Source organism: Sphaeramia orbicularis, chromosome 19 (genome assembly GCF_902148855.1).
Source record: "Sphaeramia orbicularis chromosome 19, fSphaOr1.1, whole genome shotgun sequence".
Lineage (NCBI taxonomy): Eukaryota > Metazoa > Chordata > Actinopteri > Kurtiformes > Apogonidae > Sphaeramia > Sphaeramia orbicularis.
The window spans coordinates 40,802,529-40,828,340 of NC_043975.1; the positions used below are offsets into that span (position 1 = coordinate 40,802,529).

The 25,812-nt window shown below is 40.8% G+C and overlaps 1 protein-coding gene across 2 annotated transcripts in view; it reads left to right on the plus strand.

The window, feature by feature from the left end:
* ogfod3 (2-oxoglutarate and iron dependent oxygenase domain containing 3) overlaps positions 1-25,812 on the plus strand; it is a 172,467-nt gene that overhangs the window by 76,416 nt on the left and 70,239 nt on the right. For both annotated transcript variants that reach the window (XM_030121584.1, XM_030121583.1), the window contains exons 2-4: positions 3,456-3,682; positions 6,008-6,083; positions 6,184-6,226. In XM_030121584.1, the coding sequence (XP_029977444.1) occupies positions 3,456-3,682; positions 6,008-6,083; positions 6,184-6,226 (346 nt within the window). The remainder of the gene's footprint in view (positions 1-3,455; positions 3,683-6,007; positions 6,084-6,183; positions 6,227-25,812) is intronic.

A 25,812-nucleotide genomic window follows, 5' to 3' on the forward strand; every position in this document is an offset into this window, starting at 1 on the left:
GTAGTTTGCCCTATCCATACCTCCAACATGTGATGCTCTACACCAACACTGCAAAAGGGCAAACTACCAAACAGCAATAATGAGACATTGTCTGAAAGGTATTATGTGTGCACCCTCACCCATTGGTAGTGGATGGCACATTGAGGATGGGGAGTTAACAGTGACCTGGATGACTAAAAATCCTGCTCCTCTATTAAGTGTTTTGCAGTTCGTCCACTGCACTTGCAAGCAAGACAAATGTGATACAGACAGGTGTTCCTGTATGTCAGCAAGACTGTCTTGCACTGATTTGTGTAGGTGTCAGCACTGTGTGAATGTTCAGAAGGAAACAGAAGATATAGCTACATGGGATGATGTTTCTGACAGTGATGGTGATAATTAGACATGTTATAGAACCATAAAATATCCTCTAAAAAAAGCATCCATTGAACAAAAATAAAAGTTTACAGTGTACTGTGTAAAAAAACAGACCGAGATCTATTAAAAAACATGTATTGTTACATGACAAATGCATCATTGTTAAAAGAAGAAAAGAAACCCTGCCACTGTAAACACTGTAAATGTCAAGCAATGCTGTTACACTGATGCATGTGTGTTTGTGTGCGGCAAAATTCACCATGTGTAATATGTGAAATCAGTAGAAGTTTTTTCCCACAAATTTCCAAGATTTCACGGTCTAAATTCACATTGCATTGTAATAATTCATCAAGACTTGTCTAAAATGTTAATATGTATAAATATCAATTTGTGAGAGTTTTTGTGTAGCTAAAATGAATGTTGATAAATAAAACAAGTGAATCTAGCATCACAGAATTTTCGTTTTTTAATTTTATATTCATATAGATTTATGGCTTGTGACAAAAAACTGCAGGATATATTGCGGAGAACTTTTAACCCAAAGTCCATGAGGGTACAGTCTAAACAAAAATGCATTTAAAAAGTAGTGCCCAGACACGGGAATGAAAATCATTTTCTAGCAACTTTTCATGGTTCACCTTATGGCCTAATTCACTTGAACGCAGCTATGTGTGCAGCTAATTTAGGGGAGGAGTTATCAGTGAGTCCGATTGACTGGACTGGAGACATTTACCGCCGTATCAGGGAGGAGCGACTGAAAAAAGTGCAGATATGGGATTACTGGAGGAGCATCTTCCTATAAATGCAGATATGCACTTATGTGGTGGACCCCAGCCGGGCCCTGGTGGACCCCAGCCTCACCCCAGTCATGTTATGAGGTACCTGTCTGCTGTTCTACTCTATGCAACTGGCCCGTGAAACACGCTCAAAAGGTTTTTCAAAAAAGTAACACAATAATTACTTTCCCTGGTAACTAATTAAATTTATGAAAGAGTAATTACATTCCTAATTCAATTACTTTTTTTGGAAAGTAACTATAATTAAGTACTTTTAAAAAGTAATTTGCCCAACACTGCTCATGACCCCTGCTGGGTATATCACTATTCGTTCACACAGGGAAATGTCAACCTCCGTACAGGGTCAAAGGTCTATTGAGCCAGTGAGTGTAACTCTGCAATCCCCTGTGCAGACGACACGGAACTACAGCGAGGTTTGACCTGGATTGCTGGGGCATCCGCTGTATACAAACATGGCTGAGCACATGCACCTTGACATCACCTGGGACCCGGGACATTTACCCAACACATGCATAAACTGTGTGGCACGTGCTATTGTTTGTATACATTTACACCACCACATCACCAATATCGCGCCGCAATGTAGCTCCCTGAGTTTTACAACATTTGAAAAGCAAACAGACAATTATATTATTTCTAATCGTTTTATTTGAAATGAATGTTGTCAGTGTGTGTCCTATATAAGATCTTCTTTATAATTGTAGTTTTCATTTGCCTCGGAATATATCCGTCATTCGACTAAAACTGGTGCCTTGCACACGAGCGGGGGCAGAGATCAAGGTATGAAGAGACCTTCATAGACAAGATCTCGCGCAAGGAAAATGGGGGAGAATGTGTATGTGCCAAGTTATAAAACAACCAGTGGTGCTCAAAATAAATATTTATCAGGAGCTAAATTTTCATAATGTGCCGTATTTAGTCACTCTTAACTGAATAAAATTAGTAAATGAACCCAGTGAATGCAACCGCTGCAGTAGCGCCACCGTTTGGCTGCATAGGAGACTAATGCTGAGGTGTCCATGGAAATCAAATGACGCTCCAAGCTTCAGGAAACTTCATTGCAAATTTATACATGGACTGGCAAAAATCCAAAACCAGCTAGTATTAAACCTATATATCTGGAGTAGTAGTTATTGGCATATTTTTACATTTTCAGTTGCAACAGACTTCTCTCCAATCTTCCAGGGCCCATTTGGTGATCAGATCTCCCAGTCTGAATTAATTTGACCATCAGACTTATACAAGATTGAGGAGCATATGTCTTTTTATCAAATGACTATCATTTTAAAGTTGATTTGACCTTCAACAAATATAAAATGTACAAATATATATGAATAATACATGAACAAAGAATAATATAAATGGAGATCACTAGATGTAGTTTGGAGCAAGGTCACTCTTTTTCTTTAGTCTTTACCAGTTATGAGGTCTACACTTTGCCCTTTGCAATACAAGCATAGAGCTCTTTTCAGCTTTAAAATTGGTCATAAAGTTAGGTAAAATGAGGTATGTAAAACAGTCATTTTGCTTGAATGTGGCATAGGGAGGCTTCAGCTTCGCCCCCCCATATACCCGTTGACCCCTGGCAAAGCCCTGGACCCCACAGGCCCCCAGACTCCTGCCATCTGGGAAGAGCCACCTACTTTTAACAAATGACCATCTACTCTGAAAATTATTGAAACCCTTATGTTTGAGACCCCAGATTTATATGGTCAAAACACCTGTTTACCTCATACAACTAGCAGCATCTTGCTTTACTCTTGTTTTCTTAAATGCACAGAAGTGCCATATGGTGGGCAGAGATATAAACACAAGTATGAATGAATTTTTTTTTTAATCATAAACATTTGATATTAACACACTTCTATCAAACATTTGTGGTATGCCACACGGAGGTTGTTTAATTATCTCAGTCTTGGTTTTTTGACTTGTGTCCTGCCCCATGAAGTTTGTCTTCTTTCCTTGTGATTTTTATCACTGATTTGACTTCTTATTGTAAGTGTTTGTATTAGAGCTGCAACCGATTAATCGACTCAAAGTGATCCAAAAAAAACATTCAACCACAATTCTCCTGAATGTTTCCTTCATTTCTCTGCTGTTAAACATTGGTTCCACTGTTGTGTTTCACACGGACACTTATTTTGATGCACAAAGAAGCTTCAATACAGCAATAGAATATTTCCCTTCAATCAATTTGAGTTGATTAATCAAATCGTGAATTTTTGCATTCTCATCAAGCACTGATTAATTGGTTGCAGCTCTAGTTTTTATTGCTCTTTTAAATGTTTTTGTCTTCTTTAGAGGGAACGCATTGAGGCATGCATCTGCATGGAGGGGGTCTCGGGGCTTTGTTACTCTGTTGCTGGTTGTTCTGTCAGTGGGCTGCATCACCACATGGATGTATGTAGCTTCTCAGGACAGCGACATCACAGAAACGCTGGTTGGCCAGGGTGAGGTGGTCTCACCTCACCCAAGAATCTACGCTGTCCTATGTTCCACAGACTATGAGAACTACAAACGTTATCCAGGTGAGACCTTCTCTTGGCACAGCATTGCATTAGGCGAAACACTGCCAGACATTCTGCTCTTTTAACATGAAAAGGAGGGAATAAGGAAGGTCTCATTGGTAATATTGAGTGTCAGAATTTGCTTTGATTTATAGTAGTTATACATGAATGTAGAGTTTGTTGCTCACAAAACAAAACAAGGTGGAAAACTCACCTTTATTTTGAGTTTCTGTCAACTTTAGCAGAGAGTAAAACTGTAAATAAAATGCTATGGAAGGTCACAACCACTTCAATTGATAACACTGGAGATGAATGATAAAGTGTGCTGTGACTTTTGCAATGTTTCCAGTTGGTTTTTAGTTTTGTGAATGACCACTGTTTTCAGGACTGAAGCATAATTGTAAAGCAGAAGTTAAACCTGTGAATGTCACAGGTAACAAAGTCTAGTCTTGTTTAGCTCTTTTGAAGCTGTCTGTTTCATTAAGTTATGTCACAATATTGTGACTTTGGCACTTAAAGGATTAATCCACACCTGCTGCCACATTCACTGTGTTTGAATCCAACTGATGTCACAATCCTGCTGTTCTGTATGAAAAGCTACTTCTAGACCTGCACAATTGATCAAATGTCAATCACACTGATACCTTAAAGGTGCTGGAGACTTTCGTGACAAATTTTTCATCAAATCTGTAAAACCTCAGTCATAGCCTAAGTATCACAAATCTGTAAGTCTTTCTGTGATTACTCACCTGAATCTCTTGCATTATGGTGAACAATTTCGAACTGCCATCCACCTACACAAACTCGTGTATTTACATTCTGAGCCAGAAGGTAACTCGGGCATCCTCGGAATTTTTTTGTCACAACGTGCATTGTGGGAAACGGAGGCTTGTGCTGCTGCTGCTGCTGCAGGCAGCTGTGCAAACCTCATAACTGCACGAACCTCAGTCTTGAGGTAGGCCTATATTCTATCCCCATTTTCTCAAGTATAAAAAAGAAAACCCCTCCAATTTTTTTTAGATGCTGTAGTTGACACATAGGGCTACATTTTTCATAATGGTGTCAGAGGTCGGGCGTGTCCCACAGTGTCAGTTTCAGGTCAAACTATAAATCACAGGTCATCCACCTCAGACGTACCCAAATGTACAAAACAATACTAGATTTAGATTCCTTATGGTGTCCCCTTTACAGAAAATTGCTTGCTCAGTGGTTGCTGAGTTACAGTAATTTGAAATTAGGCTGCCACAGCCTTTTTTGAAAAAATGAAAAATTGAAACTGGCATATCTCGAAAACCAAAACTGGTGCTGCAACCACATTCAAAATACTGTAGAGCGTGGTATCCTCTCCCCCTCCCCCCAGACTAGGAGTTGCCAGATCCAGCATGAGCGTCTACTACAAGAAGCTACCATGGCAGACAAGAGTCCTACACTGGTACTTATACCAGGTCCAGTCTCTTCACCCGGGCCATGGTCTCTTCTTCTGGGACCGGACTGCGGTGTTTTCTCCTGGGGCCGTACTGCGGTCTCTTCACCCAGGAGAAGACACCGCGCTCGGGCCCGCAGTCTCACCACCCAGTAAGAGCCACTGAGAGCCGGGGGAGGCCACAGGAGAGCCAGCGTTGGTCTTCAAATTATTCTCCACTTTCAGCCGTCTCCATGTTCCAAAAGCATCTCCTATACATATCCTTGTTTTGTTTCTCACTTTATCACGACATATTTGGGAATAATAAGAGGCCTTTTAGGTGTAGTAACATCAGACATTAATGATCAGAAATGTTCCAGCTGCAGCTCAGTGGGAACTGGCTGAAACGCTACTGACTTGGTGATTGGGAGATAGGTGATGGATGGGGCATCAGACCAAAACACAAATTGACAACACAAACATTATGTAGGGGCTGACACTTAGCTTTTCAAATGCAAATATTCTGGCTGGACTACTACTGTCAGTGATATCAGTATTTGAAATGAACATGATTCCTTAATGTCAGGAATCATGACCAACATTCAGGGCCATTTTATGATTACTTGGAACATAATTCTTACATACAGCACTTTGAAGGGAATGGGAAACAGGCAGAACCGAGAGCGCTTGGCAAGTAGAACCGTAATTTATCTTATTCAATGTGAGGTTTGCGCAAAGTTTAAACTGTACATTTCATTTGGTCTAAAGAAGTAACCCAAAGGGAGACTGAATCTGAAAACCACCAAGAATCTGGGGGAAAGTGGTTTAACACAAGTCTTCAAACCTTGCATTTTGTTTCCGTCGGCTCTTTTCTCCTTGTTTCTTGGGCCCAAAGCCACCAGAACTAGAAAACAACGCGTTAAAATTATATATTATTTTTTTAGGCTGTACTCCTCAGAAGTGTGGTCGTGCCATCACAGACAGTGTGGTGACAAGGGAGGAAGCTCAGGTCCTCAGGAGGTAAAAACTCAGAACTCACATCTGTTCTTGTACTCATCTTTCACTCAGCTCTGTTGTATGGGTGAATCATTGATATGTTTTGTCTGTCTCTGACACACAGGCTGGCAGATAGGGGGCTCGCACTGGCTGGGTCAGAAGGAGGAGTGAGTATTTCTTTGGATGGAATGGTGCTATAATAGCCTTGCTTCCTTAAAATGTCAAGGAAAAAACTTTGAAGTGAACTTGTGAAAGGTCACATCTATAGCACCTTTCACAGACACCAGTTACAAAGTACTTAAAAGTAGGAGATCAAAAGTAGAGGTCCACTGATATGGTATTTTTCAGGGCCGATACCGATTATTAGTAATAGTGAAGGCCGATAAGTGACATTTGGAGCTGATATTCATTTACTCAATCAATCAAATTTTATCTATGTAGCGCCAAATCATAACAAAAATTATCTCATGACTAGGGCTGGGCAAGTTAACACGTTATTACCGCGTTAACGCATTCATTAAATAACGCCGACAATTTTTTATCTCATGTTAACGCCGTTTTATTATTGTTCTGCCTTTCAAGCAAGTCTTAGTTGATTTATACATATGGACTCTTATTTTGAAACTCATGCTTTTATTTTGCCGGTCCACACACCGGTGCTGTGTGTACGTGCCGGCTGAGAGGAGAAAAGAGCAAACTTTACAAGTAATACTGAATCAAACTGTGTGTAACTCCTACAGTTCAACGCCTGTATGTGTCAATCATTCTGTTGCTTGCTAAATAATTTCACATGTTTATGACGTTATTTTGGATGTGTTTATTACAATGTGTTATTAACTTGTTTAAGCTAATTCGTTTAAGCTAGCAGTCGGAGATGGGTTGTTAATTCTTTATGCAGGCTCATGTTAAGTTTATTTAAATTCATTGGTTATGTTTAAATATAATATGCCAGCCTTTTAACTAACCTTTACTCCTTTATGATGTGAATGTTGTATTAGCAGTCATTTTATCTCGATGCTAACTTGAATGGGAAAATCCATAAACACGCTAACGATTAGCATTTACAGCTTAATTTAAGATTTACAACGTCTTTTTATTCAGCAACAAAGGTTCACATCAGAGATATTTGATACTATTCATTCTTACAACAACTGAACATAAAATACTCACAGGCAAACGTTTTTGGGGCCATACAAACAGAGTGAAAGAAACATGTCTGTTAGTTCTATGTCCGAACTGACTACTGTAACACCGAAAGGACAAAACATACGTTAGTGACACTTATTCTGACCACTTCAGGGCCCCTTTTGCTTGCTTTGAACAACTGAACATCACATATTATTGGGCTTATTAGTATCAGTACTTATTAGTGGGCTTAAGACTCCTGTCAATCACTCACATCTGTAAATACACTGGTGGGGACATAAACATGTGTAAAAGTAGTGGTCTTTTACATGGACATTTTTATTTTAAATGTCTTCAGATGGTGGGGGGGAGAAGGACACAGTTGTTTGGAAGCACTGACGTGCAATTATTTTTTTATCACCGGAATACTTCCAGTCTGGAATATCACTGAAAGGCAATACATGCTGTTGACGCGCCCCCCCCCCCCCCCCCAACAACTATGCGATTAATTGCAGAAATCCATGCGATTAATCGCGATTAAAAATTTTAATCGCTGCCCACCACTACTCATGACACTTTACATATAGAGGTGGTCGAAACCAGACTCTCAAGCCAATTTACTGAAACCCAACAGAATCCTCCAGGAGCAAAATGAAAATTTAGGTGTGAAAAATTTGAATCATACAAACAACAACACAACTGATTATTTTTCATTTAACAAAACTAAATCTTGAAACTCCCAGGCTCAGCAGCAAGTGAAAATAAATAAGTAACTCTATACTTTTTACAAGTAAATAAAGTCATCATAAATGTTATATTTTAACGGCATGTGTTAGCAGGGTCCTGTCTTTCAAAACCAGCCTCCTCAACTGCTAATTACTGTTACTGACTTATTGTACCAAAAAAAAAAAAAAAAAGTACAGTCGCAATAGGAGAGCTTATTGATCTTTGAACACTGTACACCATGTAGGCCTCAGATGCCCTTACATTATGTCTAAAGTCTTAAACAACATCATGCTCCTCTCCTCCACTTACAAGACACTATCAAAGAGAGCTTCAGACACACTTCATCTTACAATGTCATTTTCTAAAGCTTGGGATCTCCCAAAACTAAAAAAAGTAAATCTTGGGATCATGAGAGTTGTTAAACATTTCCCAACCGCAGTTGTAAGTTAGCCAGTATGTTTATAAATATCCATTAATAAGTACTGTGCATGCTCATCAATAGGCCCTTTTCCATCAAAATATAACTTTTATAGAACAAAAAAGAACTTTTCTTACCAGGTAAAAAAGTTCCTGATCATCTGTGTGCTTTGCATTTCCATCACACTCAAAGTTCAGGATAATTTATTCAAATCAGGCTCATGATGTATAGGGGAGTGGTAAAAGAAACTGCAGTACAGTTAATGAGGATTCAGAAACTAAGCTCTAGCATACTACAATTACACAGTAATTTAAGTGGATGGTTTGGGTTTAATGTTTTGCTGGTTGTTGAATCACTTAATCCATCTGGAATACATTTTAAATGAAGTTAACCTTCATTACATATCTTTAATTTATATTTAAAAATGGTAGAACATGTATTTTCAGTTTCTCAGTCAGACTAAATCACATCCAACTTTAAATATGATGGATGGTGCTTTTTCATTTCTATTGTTTTATAGATATAGTCCAGGTTCAACCCTAAAGTCATACAGATTTACTCAAATGCTTGCATTTAATTCAACTGCATATTACTTAAAAAAGTCCTTATATTCTACTTATATTTTGATGCCTTGTAAATGAACAGGCAATATTAGGCTAAAATTTATTTATTTTTTGTTAGAAAATTGAAACAAAACAGAAGGCCAAAAAAAACAAGGTGCCTTGAGATTAAAAGGGAAATAAACATCTGTGAAAGGTTTGAGCTTCTGGACCAGTGTCTGGACCAGCTTGTCCAAGACAGCCAGTCTGGAACTCCATGGTCCTGTTTCCTTTTTCGCTTTCCTACATGAAAAGTGATAAAAATGCAAAAATGAATACTAGAACACATGATGAAAGATTCCTACCAGTACGATGTGACATGTGAAATGTCTTGCCTGGGCAGTTGTAAAGGGCAGAAGATGATGGACCAGGGCAGGCTCAGAAAAATATGGTGAGTCTGTCTGGTCGATTTCAGCTGGAAATCTCAGTACATAAACAATAAATCAGTGTTCCACTCACGGTGACAACATGAATACGTCCAGTTCTCTGTCCATGATGTAGGTTGAGTGTCAGACTGTTGACCAGTTGGCATTAGCATTAGGATAACCTTACTTTTGGCTAACTAAACCACTGATGTGCTGCTGATTACTGTTACAGCATATAACAAACTAAATAGTGAATATTTCTGTGATATACATACCATTTGTTTGTTCAGCGGTCGGATCCACTGCGATTGCTGTGGTCCTTTAAGCCTCAGTCACAAAGCTTCTTACAAACGATGGGTTTGTATGAATCTCCCGGTTCGTACGAGTTCTGGAGTTCGTAGGCATTCATAGACATTCGTGGAGGGAGCAGTAGTTTCTTACGGCCGTCTTACAAAGTCAGTACTGCTGCCGTTCAAAATGCAAGAGCAACTTGAGGCCGACGTGAGAAAATGACGGGATTTTGAGCCATACAACCACCATATACAGTTGTCACGGTCTTCGTAAGGGTGCCTTGAGACCTTCCTACGTCAGACCTACAGCCACTTCATGAATTATTTTGTTGTAAGGTCAATGTACATCAGCCCTACATGAAACTCACAGCACTCTCAAGTCAATGGTAGGAAGATCTTACGCTGTTTAAGTCTGACAGCAGCAGAAGAAGAGGGACATTCTAAAGCGCTTAATAAAAAACACAACTTAACGTAGTTTAATGCCCCAAAACAGTGATCAATCATCACCAGAGTTCGTGTGGACATCTGTAGTCATGTCCACTTTCACCTCTGCAAAAAAACTTAACATAGTTTAATCTTAGAGTACTGTTCACTCTTTATTTCATTTATTCATTCATTCATTTTCTGAACTGCTTTATCCTCCAGACAGTCACGGAGGCACTGGAGCCTATCCTAGCATTAGAGATGTCCACCATAATTTGGTGATTATTGATGCTCTTTTCAGACATTGAACTACGTTAATCTATTTTTACATTAAGCCTTTTGTGAATGCGTGTTTGATGTGTCTGGGATTGTGCGCTGTCCATGGTGCTGAAATCACACATTACTGCACGAAAACTGACTTGCATTGTCATAATGAGACATCAGATGAAGAATTTTGAAGGAGAAGGTATAAGAATAAAACAAAGATACACAAGAATAATAGAGAAGTGAACGTTAAAAACACTAACCATCCAACACACACATCCATCACCTTTGATCCTCATCCCTGTAGACTGTGCATTATCTCTGCAGATTTGTTTTAAGTTAATTTTTCCATTAATAAAACACTATTGCCTTCTGCACTGTGCGTTTGAGTCCAGTCATTCACTCTGTCTTGAAAATTTGTATTTGACCCCCTCAATGAAAGCCACAAATGCCGTACAAATTACGCACTACCACCTATAAACACCTTACGTCCACCTTAAGAACGCCATGTGAATCTGTCTGTGCGTCCATTCATGTGAACCCCTATTAACACTGTAATGTGTTCTTGAGATCTACTTGCAGCCACTGCAGGAACATGTGGGTCCTGGAAAGGCCTCCTGATCCATGAACATTGTGCCGCCTCGAGAAGGTCGTATGAAATGGTCCATAAATTGTTTGCACAGTGTTCGTAACCATTCATAATGGCATTTGTGACTGAGGGTTTAGTTTCTTATAATTCTTCATAAGTTCCTTCAGCTTTTCTTGTATTTCTTTAAGGCGTGTGTCTTACATTTAGCTCTGCCAGCTGTCGTCTAATTTTACTCGAAACTTGCTCGTTTCATGTCGGTGATTCAAAGTCCGTCTGAATTTCTTCCTCTGCAAATATGCTCAAAAGAGCCTGGACCTCGTCCACTTGCTGTAGCTTCTCTTTTGGTCCATTTTCCGAATTATCAAAATACAAAACTTGTGGAAATGAAATAAAGAATGAATGAAATAGTGGCGGGTGGACAGAATGCAGAAACACTGCTAGTGTAGTCCACCAATCAATGTTCTCCAGCACACAGCCCCACCCCTAAGAATTCCTGGTAATCTGAAAAGTACAACCTCCCTACCAGGAACTTCTTTGAGGAAAGTTTGGGGGCGAGGGAAAGATTTTTACCCAGGTAATTTAGATGGAAATGCACCGGGGTTTTTCAAAGTTCAGTGTAATGCTCAAAGTTCCTGCAAAAATTCCTGTAGTGGACAAGGGCCTAATGTTATAATTCAGTGAACATCTCATAGTGAGACAGAGAGGAGGGGAAAGGCTAAGCTTATCAGCCCTCCAATAACCAACCTGAAATTATTGCAGGTTTTTACTTTCTCACACACACATCTTTCAACTACCACGGACTATTTCCCTGTCGTTATGATGATTGAGCAGTCTCCTAGTAATACAGACAGAAGAAGTGGGGGTACTCGGAGAGAAGTTGCATGTTACTTGTAGCTAAGCGTTCCCTTCGCAGTGCTTTCACTTATTGCATTCATATATTGGGACTTTCAGTTACATTACAGGTGCATCGCAAAAAATTAGAATATCATTAAAAGGTTTATTTTTTGTCACTCATTTTAGAAAGTGAAACCCATATATTATATAGACTCATTAGACATAGACTAAAATATTTCAAGCCTTATTCCTTGAAATTTTGATGTTTATGGCTTACAGATAATGAAAATCCAAAATTCTGTGTCTCAGAAAATTTGAATATTGCATAAAATCAATAAAAAAAAGGATATTTTAAATAGAAATGTCAGGCTTCTGAAAAGTATGTTCATTTCTATGAACTCAAGACTTGGTTGGTTCTCCTTTTATATGAATTACTGCATCAATGTGGCGTTGCATGGAGGAGATCAGCCTGTGGCACTGCTCAGGCGTAATGGAAGCCGAGGTTGCTTTGATAGTAGCCTTCAGGTCATCTGATGGATGACCTGCATTGTTGTTGCATGTCATTTGGAAATCAAGGTCCCAGAGTCTGGAGGAAGAGTGGAGAGGCACAGAATCCATGTTGCTTGAAGTCCAGTATGAAGTTTCCTCGTAATAACGTATGTCAGCACTACAAACCTGTTCAATCAGCTGAAGAGACAGCATCCCAAACAGTATGACTCAAACTGAACTAGAAGACCAGCCCCACCGCAGCCAGAGGCAACAGGTAGAGTTAAATGAAAGCAAACAACTTTGATGTAAGCATTTAGTAAAGGCACTCTATGAGAAGAGGAAAAAGTATGTTTCACATTGATCCTTTTTTGGAGTGCCTGGATTATTCTTCTCATTTTGGACTTCTTCCTCCATCCAATAGCACCCAATACACCAATTACCTACCAGTTGTAAAACCAGAGCTACCAGCCACCTATTCTGTAAGCTTCGAGGATTATTGGAATTGGGCATTTCTTCATTGATATTTTGTTCTGTATTATAATTTTATTTTATTTTATTAGGGGGCCAAGCCCGCAGGGACTGGGGGACGCGTATGCCAGCATACGCGTTCCACAGTTCCAGCGGTGCTGTGGAACCCTATTGTTTTTGTACGGATTTTTAGGGGGCCAAGCCTGCGGGGACTGGGGGACGCGTATGCCAGCATACGCGTTCCACAGTTCCAGCGGTGTTGTGGAACCCTATTGTTTTTGTACGGATTTTTATTATTATTAGGGGGCCAAGCCCGCGGGGACTGGGGGACGCGTATGCCAGCATACGCGTTCCACAGTTCCAGCGGTGCTGTGGAACCCTATTGTTTTTGTACGGATTTTTATTATTATTATTAGGGGGCCAAGCCCGCGGGGACTGGGGGACGCGTATGCCAGCATACGCGTTCCACAGTTCCAGCGGTGCTGTGGAACCCTATTGTTTTTGTACGGATTTTTATTCTTCATCATCAATATTATTAGGGGGCCAAGCCCGCGGGGACTGGGGGACGCGTATGCCAGCATACGCGTTCCACAGTTCCAGCGGTGCTTTGGAACCCTATTGTTTTTGTACGGATTTTTAGGGGGCCAAGCCCGCGGGGACTGGGGGACGCGTATGCCAGCATATGCGTTCCACAGTTCCAGCGGTGCTGTGGAACCCTATTGTTTTTGTTCAGATTTTTATTATTAGGGGGCCAAGCCCGCGGGGACTGGGGGACGCGTATGCCAGCATACGCGTTCCACAGTTCCAGCGGTGCTGTGGAACCCTATTGTTTTTGTACGGATTTTTATTATTCATCAATATTATTATTAGGGGGCCAAGCCCGCGGGGACTGGGGGACGCGTATGCCAGCATACGCGTTCCACAGTTCCAGCGGTGCTGTGGAACCCTATTGTTTTTGTTCAGATTTTTATTAGGGGGCCAAGCCCGCGGGGACTGGGGGACGCGTATGCCAGCATACGCGTTCCACAGTTCCAGCGGTGCTGTGGAACCCTATTGTTTTTGTACGGATTTTTATTATTATTATTATTCATCATTATTTTTATTCTTCCGTTGATAAAACTGTTACTGCAGCCTAAACCATACATGGTACAGCGGTGCAATTTGGAGGGTTGGTCCAGACCCCTGCAGGGACCTCAGACGCAAAAATGCACATATATTCACCAGTAGGGGGCGCTAGGGTATAAGCTGAATTTGGTGAATGTTGGCCACTAGGGGGTGCTGCAAATATAAAAAATTTATATCTCCTTAACGGCTTGACCGATTTCTACAAAATTTGGTGGGTATGATGGAGGGCCCGTCCTGAGGCCATATCTTGAAGGTGGGTGTGGCTGAACAATGTGGGCGTGGCTTATTTCAAGTTAAACAACAAACATTTCCTACAGCTGAACTGTTCTGCTGAGGGCTGTGAAATTTCTATGGACCCAATAGAATAGGACACAGATCTACAAGAGCAAAAACTGTGGATGTACTCCACTAGGTGGCGCTATAACGGACAAATACGCGTTTTTGCCTATAACTTCCAAATTTTGAATGACACATTCATAAACTTTACATCTTTGTATTCCTTGGAAAGAGATGAGTCGTTTGACATAGGCCACGCCCACTTCCACTGCATATTTTTCTTTCTAAGTTGCTAGATATTGAAAACATACTTTTTCGAACTCCTACTAGGGTTTAAGCCCCATTGGCTTCAAACTTTGCACAGACAATCTTCACAGGGTTATGATCTAAAGTTATCACAATCAGTTTGCTGCTGTAAAAAATGTGCTAATTATAAACGAACAATTTTTTTTGATAGCTAAAAAAAACATATTGTTGCATATCTTTGTCAAAGTATATGCTATCAACATCAAACTTAAAATACTTGTTTTAGAGGTCAACCAGATGCTCTGTACAAAATTTGGTGCAAATCGGACAATAGGGGGCGCTGTAAAAAGAGAAACACCAAGTCACAAAAAAGTTGGTCCGATTCACAAAAAATTTGGTGAGCATGATGGGGGGTCAATCCTGAGACCAGCTGTAAAGTTTGGTAATGATTGGTCAACGTGGGTGTAATTTATTACAACAAATCCCAGTCCCACACATTCCTCCTTTTGCATTCCTCATGCATTGGTCCCATTCCAGTGAATGCAGGGAATCCGGCTCCAACTGTTCCTGCAGCCTAAAGCGTACATGGTAGAGCGCTGACATTTGGAGGGTTGGTCCAGACCCCTGCACGGAACTGAGACGCAAACAATTATATATGTCCACCAACAGGGGGAGATAGAACCAAAGACAATGCATTTTGGTCTATAACTCCCACACTGTATGTCGCACATTAAAAAACCTCATATCCTCAGATTTCCTGAATAGGGTTGAATCATGTAGGCGTGGTCAGGCAGATTTGTGGGATGACTTTTTTTCCGGCAAAACTGCGAAAACTGGAAAACCTATTTTTGAAACTCCTACTTGGGATTTTATCTGATCTGTGTGAATCTCGGCATTTACGCTCTTGTCATAGACATGTTACGAAGTTATCAAAAGAATTTCGTTCAGTCGAAACATGCGACAATTATAAATGAATACATTTCTTTAGCTAACTAAAAAAAATGTTAACTATTACGTATCTCGGTCAAAATAAATGCTATCAACACCAGTTCTTAGATCTTTGGTTCTCATCTGTCTTTGAGGGTATGAGCCGAATTTTGTGACTGTTGGCCTCTAGTGAGTGCTGCAAACATGAGAAATTTATATTTCTTAAACGGCTAAACCGGTTTTCTAATGAATTATGTAAGTATGATGTGGGGTGACTCCTGAGACCAGTAGATACTTGGTTGACATGTCACTGTGAGGGTATGAGCTGAATTTGATGAATGTTAGCCTCTAATGGGCGCTGCAAATATGTGATTTTTTTTAATCTCTGAAACTCCTTTACAGATTTCTATGTAATTTGTTGAGTATGATGTGGGGTCACTCCTGAGACTAGCTGTAAAGTTTAGTAATGATTGGTCAACGTGAGTGTAATCTATTCCAACTAATCCCAGTCCCACACATTCCTCCTTCCACTCTACTGGTGCATTTGTCCCATTCCAGTGAATACAGCGGCTCAGACGGTGGAATACTAACTCCAACTGTAAACCCTTATGAACGGGGCCCAGCCTCCACCAGCTCAGCCCCAGACCCGCGTCCTTCGGGGACGACTTCCGTGGGCTCTGTGGGGCCTGGGGTCCGAGTGGGCGGGGAGGCTTGGCCCCCGTTCATAACTGCTCGCAGTTCTAGTTAGGGGGCCAAGCCCGCGGGGACTGGGGGACGCGTATGCCAGCATACGCGTTCCACAGTTCCAGCGGTGCTGTGGAACCCTATTGTTTTTGTACGGATTTTTATTATTATTATTATGTATTAGGGGGCCAAGCCCGAGGGGACTGGGGGACGCGTATGCCAGCATACGCGTTCCACAGTTCCAGCGGTGCTTTGGAACCCTATTGTTTTTGTACGGATTTTTATTATTCATCAATATTATTCTTTTTATTTTTCCGTTGATAAAACTGTTACTGCAGCCTAAACCGTTTGGTCTATAACTCCCACACCGTATGTCGCACATTCAAAAACCTTATATCCTCGGATTCCCTGAATAGTACTAAATCACGTGAGCTAGGCCACGCCCATTTCCGCCATGACTTTTTTCCCCGTAAAATCGCGAAAACTGGAAAACCTACTTTTTCGAACTCCGACTTGGGACTTTGTCCGATCTGCGTGAATTTTGGCACATACACTCCTCTCATGGACCTGATTCAAAGTTATTACAATAATTTTGTTTGGTTGAAAAATACGTAAATAATTAACGAACAAATTTCTGTAGCTAGCTAAAAAAATGCTAACTCTTACATATCTCGGTCCAAGTAAAAGCTATCAACACCAGATCTTAGATCCTCTGTTCTCATGTGAGTCTGAGGGTATAAGCTGAATTTGGTGAATGTTGGACACTAGGGGGCGCTGCAAATATAAAAAATTTATATCTCCTAAACGGCTTGACCGATTTCTACAAAATTTGGTGGGTATGATGGAGGGCCCGTCCTGAGGCCATATCTTGAAGGTGGGTGTGGCTGAACAATGTGGGCGTGGCTTATTTCAACTTAAACAACAAACATTTCCTACAGCTGAACTGTTCTGCTGAGGGCTGTGAAATTTCTATGGACCCTATAGAATAGGACACAGATCTACCAGAGCAAAAACTGTGGATGTACTCCACTAGGTGGCGCTATAACGGACAAATACGCGTTTTTTCCTATAACTTCCAAATTTTGAATGACACATTCATAAACTTTACATCTTTGTATTCCTTGGATAGAGATGAGTCTTTTGACATAGGCCACGCCCACTTCCACTGCATATTTTTCTTTCTAAGTCGCTATATATTGAAAACATACTTTTTCGAACTCCTACTAGGGTTTAAGCCCCATTGGCTTCAAACTTTGCACAGACAATCTCCAGAGGCTTCTGATCTAAAGTTATCACAATCAGCTTTCTGCTGTAAAAAATGTGCTAGTTATGAATGAACAAATTTTTTTGGTAGCAAAAAAAACACATATTGTTGCATATCTTTCTCAAAATAAATGCTATCAACATCAAACTTTAGTTACTTGTTTTAGAGATCAACCAGAGGCTCTGTACCAAATTTGGTACAAATCGGAAAATAGGGAGCGCTATAAACAGAGAAATATCAAGTCACAAAAAAGTTGGTCCGATTCATACAAAATTTGGTGAGTATGATGGGAGGTCACTCCTGAGACCAGCTGTAAAGTTTGGTAATGATTGGTCAACGTGGGTGTAATTTATTACAACAAATCCCAGTCCCACACATTCCTCCTTTTGCATTCCTAATGCATTGGTCCCATTCCAGTGAATGCAAGGAATCCGGCTCCAACTGTTCCTGCAGCCTAAAGCGTAGATGGTAGAGCGCTGACATTTGGAGGGTTGGTCCAGACCCCTGCACGGAACTGAGACGCAAACAATTATATATGTCCACCAGCAGGGGGCCATAGAACCAAGGCATATGCATTTTGGTCTATAACTCCCACACTGTATGTCACATATTAAAAAACCTCATATCCTCAGATTTTCTGAATAGGGTTGAATCACATGGGTGTGTTCAGGCAGATTTGGGGGACGACTTTTTTTCCGGCAAAATTGCGAAAACTGGAAAACCTACTTTTTTGAAACTCCTACTTGGGATTTTACCTGATCTGTGTGAATCTTGGCATGTACACTCTTCTCATAGACATGATACTAAGTTATCAAAAGGGTTTTTTTCGGTCAAAAAATGTTAAAATTATTAATGAATAAATTTCTGTAGCTAGCTAAAAAAATGTTAACTATTACATATCTCAGAAAATTTAAATGCTATCAACTCCAAATATTAGATACTTGGTTAACATGTCACTGTGAGGGTATGAGCCGAATTTGACAAATGTTAGCCTCTACTGGGCGCTGCAAATATGTAACATTTTTAACTGTGAAACACCTTTACAGATATCTTTGTAATTTGGTGAGTATGATGTGGGGTCACTCCTGAGACCAGCTGTAAAGTTTAGTAATGATTGGTCAACGTGAGTGTAATCTATTCCAACTAATCCCAGTCCCACACATTCCTCCTTCCACTCTACTGGTGCATTTTTCCCATTCCAGTGAATACAGCGGCTCAGACGGTGGAATACTAACTCCAACTGTAAACCCTTATGAACGGGGCCCAGCCTCCACCAGCTCAGCCCCAGACCCACGTCCTTCGGGGACGACTTCCGTGGGCTCTGTGGGGCCTGGGGTCCGAGTGGGCGGGGAGGCTTGGCCCCCGTTCATAACTGCTCGCAGTTCTAGTTATTAGGGGGCCAAGCCCGCGGGGACGGGGGGACGCGTATGCCAGCATACGCGTTCCACAGTTCCAGCGGTGCTGTGGAACCCTATTGTTTTTGTACGGATTTTTATTCTTCAATACTATTAGGGGGCCAAGCCCGCGGGGACTGGGGGACGCGTATGCCAGCATACGCGTTCCACAGTTCCAGCGGTGCTGTGGAACCCTATTGTTTTTGTACGGATTTTTATTATTATTATTATTATTATTATTATTATTCATCATTATTTTTATTCTTCCGTTGACAAAACTGTTACTGCAGCCAAAACCGTACATGGTACAGCGGTGCAATTTGGAGGGTTGGTCCAGACCCCTGCAGGGACCTCAGACGCAAAAATGCGCATATATTCACCAGCAGGGGGCGCTATAATCAAGGATAATGCGTTTTGGTCTATAACTCCCACACCGTATGTCGCACATTCAAAAACCTTATATCGTCAGATTCCCTGAATAGTAATGAATCAAGTGAGCTAGGCCACGCCCATTTCCGCCATGACTTTTTCCCCCGCAAAATCGCAAAAATTGAAAAACTTACTTTTTCGAACTCCGACTTGGGAGTTTGTCCAATCTGCGTGAATTTTGGCACATACAGTCTTCTCATGGACCTGATCTAAACTTATCACAAGAATTTTGTTCAGTCGAAAAATGTGCAAATTATAAACAAACAAATTTCAGTAGCTAGCTAAAAAAATGCTAAGTGTTACATATCTCGGTCAAAGTAAATGCTATCAACACCAGATCTTAGATCCTTGGTTCTCATGTGACTGTGAGGGTATGAGCCAAATTTGGTGAATGTTGGCAACTAGGGGGCGCTGCAAATGTGGAAAAATTATATCTCTTAAATGGCTGCACCAATCTCTACGAAATTTGGTGGGTATGATGGAGGGCCCTTCTTGAGGCAATATCTTGAAGGTGGGTGTGGCTGAACAATGTGGGCGTGGCTTATTACAAGTTAAACAACAAACATTTCCTACAGCTGAACTGTTCTGCTGAGGGCTGTGAAATTTCTATGGACCCTATAGAATAGGACACAGATCTACCAGAGCAAAAACTGTGGATGTGCGCCACTAGGTGGCGCTATAACGGACAAATATGCATTTTTGCCTATAACTTCCAAATTTTGAATGACACATTCATAAACTTTACATCTTTGTATTCCTTGGATAGAGATGAGTCTTTTGACATAGGCCCCACCCACTTCCACTGCATATTTTTCTTTCTAAGTTGCTAGATATCGAAAACATACTTTTTCGAACTCCTACTAGGGTTTAAGCCCCGTTGGCTTCAAACTTTGCACAGACAATCTCCAGAGGCTTCTGATCTAAAGTTATCACAATCAGCTTTCTGCTGTAAAAAATGTGCTAATTATGAATGAACAAATTTTTTTGCTAGTGAAAAAAACACATATTCTTGCAAATCTTTGTCAAAGTATATGCTATCAACATCAAACTTAATATACTTCTTTTAGAGGTCAGCCAGATGGTCTGTACCAAATTTGGTGCAAATCGGACAATAGGGGGCGCTATAAAAAGAGAAACACCAAGTCACAAAAAAGTTGGTCCGATTCACAAAAAATTTGGTGAGCATGATGGAGGGTCACTCCTGAGACCAGCTGTAAAGTTTGGTAATGATTGGTCAATGTGGGTGTAATTTATTACAACAAATCCCAGTCCCACACATTCCTCCTTTTGCATTCCTAATGCATTTGTCCCATTCCAGTGAATGCAGGGAATCCGGCTCCAGCTGTTCCTGCAGCCTAAAGCGTACACGGTAGAGCGCTGACATTTGGAGGGTTGGTCCAGACCCCTGCATGGAACTGAGACGCAAACAATTATATATGTCCACCAGCAGGGGGCCATAGAACCAAGGCATATGCATTTTTGTCTATAACTCCCGCACCGTGTATCGCACATTAAAAAACCTCATATCCTCAGATTCCCTGAAAAGGGTTGAATCATGTAGGCATGGTCAGGCAGATTTGTGGGATGACTTTTTTTCCGGCAAAACTGCGAAAACTGGAAAACCTATTTTTGAAACTCCTACTTGGGATTTAATCTAATCTTTGTGAATCTCGGCATTTACGCTCTTGTCATAGACATGTTACGAAGTTATCAAAAGAATTTCGTTCAGTCGAAACATGCGACAATTATAAATGAATACATTTCTTTAGCTAACTAAAAAAAATGTTTACTATTACATATCTCGGTCAAAATAAATGCTATCAACACCAGATCTTAGATCTTTGGTTCTCATCTGTCTTTGAGGGTATGAGCAGAATTTTGTGAATGTTGGCCTCTAGTGAGTGCTGCAAACATGAGAAATTTATATTTCTTAAACGGCTAAACCGGTTTTCTAATGAATTATGTAAGTATGATGTGGGGTGACTCCTGAGACCAGTAGATACTTGGTTTATATGTCACTGTGAGGGTATGAGCTGAATTTGATGAATGTTAGCCTCTAATGGGCGCTGCAAATATGTGATTTTTTTTTTTCTCTTAAACTCCTTTACAGATTTCTATGTAATTTGGTGAGTATGATGTAGGGTCACTCCTGAGACTAGCTGTAAAGTTTAGTAATGATTGGTCAACGTGAGTGTAATCTATTCCAACTAATCCCAGTCCCACACATTCCTCCTTCCACTCTACTGGTGTATTTGTCCCATTCCAGTGAATACAGCGGCTCAGACGGTGGAATACTAACTCCAACTGTAAACCCTTATGAACGGGGCCCAGCCTCCACCAGCTCAGCCCCAGACCCACGTCCTTCGGGGACGACTTCCGTGGGCTCTGTGGGGCCTGGGGTCCGAGTGGGCGGGGAGGCTTGGCCCCCGTTCATAACTGCTCGCAGTTCTAGTTATTATTATTCTTTTTATTCTTCCGTTGATAAAACTGTTACTGCAGCCTAAACCGTACATGGTACGGTGGTGCAATTTGGAGGGTTGGTCCAGACCCCTGCCGGGACCTCAGACGCAAAAATGCACATATATTCACCAGTAGGGGGCGCTATAATCAAAGATAACGCGTTTTGGTCTATAACTCCCACACCGTATGTCGCACATTCAAAAACCTTATATCCTCGGATTCCCTGAATAGTACTAAATCACGTGAGCTAGGCCACGCCCATTTCCGCCATGACTTTTTTCCCCTTAAAATCGCGAAAACTGGAAAACCTACTTTTTCGAACTCCGACTTGGGACTTTGTCCGATCTGCGTGAATTTTGGCACATACACTCTTCTTATGGACCTGATCCAGAGTTATTACAAGAATTTTGTTTGGTTGAAAAATACGCAAATAATTAATAAACAAATTTCTGTAGCTAGCTAAAAAAATGCTAACTTTTACATATCTCGGTCCAAGTAAAAGCTATCAACACCAGATCTTAGATCCTTGGTTCCCATGTGACTCTGAGGGTATAAGCTGAATTTGGTGAATGTTGGCCACTAGGGGGCGCTGCAAATATAAAAAATTTATATCTCCTAAACGGCTTGACCGATTTCTACAAAATTTGGTGGGTATGATGGAGGGCCTGTCTTGAGGCCATATCTCTAAGATGGGTGTGGCTGAACAATGTGGGCGTGGCCTATTACAAGTTAAACAACAAACATTTCCTACAGCTGAACTGTTCTGCTGAGGGCTGTGAAATTTCTATGGACCCTATAGAATAGGACACAGATCTACCAGAGCAAAAACTGTGGATGTACTCCACTAGGTGGCGCTATAACGGACAAATACGCGTTTTTGCCTCTAACTTCCACATTTTGAATGACACGTTCATAAACTTTACATCTTTGTATTCCTTGGATAGAGATGAGTCTTTTGACATAGGCCACGCCCACTTCCACTGCATGTTTTTTTTTCTAAGTCGCTACATATCAAAAACATACTTTTTCAAACTCCTACTAGGGTTTAAGCCCCATTGGCTTCAAACTTTGCACAGACAATCTTCAGAGGCTTCTGATCACAATCAGCTTGCTGTTGTAAAAAATGTGGTAGTTATAAACAAACACATTTTTTTGCTAGCTAAAAAACACATATTGTTGCATATCTTTCTCAAAATAAATGCTATCCACATCAAACTTTAGTTACTTTTTTTAAAGATCAACCAGAGGCTCTGTGCCAAATTTGGTACAAATCGGAAAATAGGGGGCGCTATCAGCAGAGAAATATCAAGTCACAAAAAAGTTGGTCCGATTCACACGAAATTCGGTGAGTATGATGTGGGGTCAATCCTGAGACCAGCTGTAAAGTTTGGTAATGATTGGTCGACGTGGGTGTAATTTATTACAACAAATCCCAGTCCCACACATTCCTCCTTTTGCATTCCTAATGCATTGGTCCCATTCCAGTGAATGCAGGGAATCCGGCTCCAACTGTTCCTGCAGCCTAAAGCGTACATGGTAGAGCGCTGACATTTGGAGGGTTGGTCCAGACCCCTGCACGGAACTGAGACGCAAACAATTATATATGTCCACCAGCAGGGGGCCATAGAACCAAGGCATATGCATTTTGGTCTATAACTCCCACACTGTATGTCACATATGAAAAAACCTCTTATCCTCAGATTTCCTGAATAGGGTTGAATCATGTAGGCATGGTCAGGCAGATTTGTGGGATGACTTTTTTTCCGGCAAAACTGCGAAAACTGGAAAACCTATTTTTGAAACTCATAGTTGGGATTTTATCTGATCTGTGTGAATCTTGGCATTTACGCTCTTGTCATAGACATGTTACTAAGTTATCAAAAGAATTTCGTTCAGTCGAAACAAGTGACAATTATAAATGAATACATTTCTTTAGGTAGTTAAAAAAATGTTAACTATTACATATCTCGGTCAAAATAAATGCTATCAACACCAGATCTTAGATCTTTGGTTCTCATCTGTCTTTGAGGGTATGAGCAGAATTTTGTGAATGTTGGCCTCTAGTGAGTGCTGCAAACATGAGAAATTTATATTTCTTAAACGGCTAAACCGGTTTTCTAATGAATTATGTAAGTATGATGTGGGGTGACTCCTGAGACCAGTAGATACTTGGTTGACATGTCACTGTGAGGGTATGAGCTGAATTTGATGAATGTTAGCCTCTAATGGGCGCTGCAAATATGTGATTTTTTTTTCTCTGAAACTCCTTCACAGATTTCTAAGCAATTTGGTGAGTATGATGTAGGGTCACTCCTGAGACCAGCTGTAAAGTTTAGTAAAGATTGGTCAACGTGAGTGTAATCTATTCCAACTAATCCCAGTCCCACACATTCCTCCTTCCACTCTACTGGTGCATTTGTCCCATTCCAGTGAATACAGCGGCTCAGACGGTGGAATACTAACTCCAACTGTAAACCCTTATGAACGGGGCCCAGCCTCCACCAGCTCAGCCCCAGACCCACGTCCTTCGGGGACGACTTCCGTGGGCTCTGTGGGGCCTGGGGTCCGAGTAGGCGGGGAGGCTTGGCCCCCGTTCATAACTGCTCGCAGTTCTAGTTAGGGGGCCAAGCCCGCGGGGACTGGGGGACGCGTATGCCAGCATACGCGTTCCACAGTTCCAGCGGTGCTGTGGAACCCTATTGTTTTTGTACGGATTTTTATTATTATTATTAGGGACCGAGCCGAAAGGTAAGGCCCTCTCACACAGTGAGAGGCCTTGCCTGCAAGCAAGGCCCTATTGTTTTTCGTTCGTTTTTATATTATTATTATTATTATTTTTCCGTGACGCTTTAAACTGGAATTTGCCCCCCTAAACATGCTGAAAAACTCACCAAATTTTGCACACATGTCAGGCCTGGCGAAAAATTTGATAAAATGTAAAAATTAACCCCATAGGTGCCAAAATGGCCTCTCTAGTGCCACCTATGTGAAAAAAATGGGAAAAGCCCTAGTGGCCACTAGGAATGTCGTACAGACATGAAACCAGTGCCAAAATTCTTGTTGGATGAAGCACTACAAATCATCCACTGACACTTATGACCTAACTCCAACAGGAAGTTCGCAATATGCCTTTCAAAATAAAATTTCTAAAACTAACTCCGATGACACCGTTTGTCATATTGACTTCTAAATAGCATCAAAAGATAGAGTGAAACCTCCTCAAAAAAGTGATCTCTCACTTTTTCCAGAACTGTCTTAGTTTTTTTTTTACAAGCCCGCAAAGTTGTGATGTTTGGAACTCATTTTTCACTTTGCAGTTTTTCCTGACATGTGACATATCTACACGTTCATGGGACTCAGCACAATGCTCACATGCAAAAATTTTTGAGATAGGATGTACGGTTGTTGATTTATAACAATTCTTTTATTTTCATACTTTTTCCACTTTAGACTGCCATTTGACCCCCTTAACATGCTCCAAAACTCACCAAATTTGCCATGTATGTCATGGCTGGTGAACACTTTCATACAATATCAAAAATTAACCCCTTGGGTGCCAAAATGGACTCTGTAGCGCCACCTATGTACTAAAAAACACACAAAATCTGCCCTAGCAGCCAGTAGGAATGTCACAGAAACATGAAACAAATGCCAAAATGTTGGTCTGATTGAGCCCGACAAATCATACACTGACACTCATGAGCTAACTCCAACAGGAAGTTGGCAATCTGCCTTTGAAAGTTACTCTACGTTTCTGCAATTACTGCTTATTCATTTCAGAGTTTTGACATAAAAGTTAGACCTCATTGAATTCCCACAAGTCTGCAGAATCCAAAAGTGAAAGAATTTTTCAGATACGACCTACGGTTACGGAATTATAGCGATTTTTTGAAGACTATGTTTAGTTTCACTTTTCCAAATGGCAAAATCCCTATAAAAGTCTTGCTGGTGCACATTTTCACATGTCTCTCTGTAGTGCAGTGGTTCATGTAGCTGCCTATGGAGCCGAAGGACCCTGGTTCAAGTCCCAGGTAATCCAAAAAATTTTTTTTTTTTAATTTTATTTTAAAACAGGTTTTACTGCATTGTATTGTGGATATTGGAAATTTTGCACACATTCAAAAGTACACGGAGTACATTTTTTCAAAATAAAACCAAAATTAAGAATAATACAAAATGTCTATTACATAACCTCTTTTCATTTTTATGACCAAACACTCAACTGTTTGTACAATGTTTCTTCATTCAAAAGTACTCTTTCTCACAGACACACATCCTCACACAATAGGGTTTTTCCAAAATAAAAGCCTTAAATGTGGTAAATCATCACTTTTATACTCACTTATTCATACAATTTC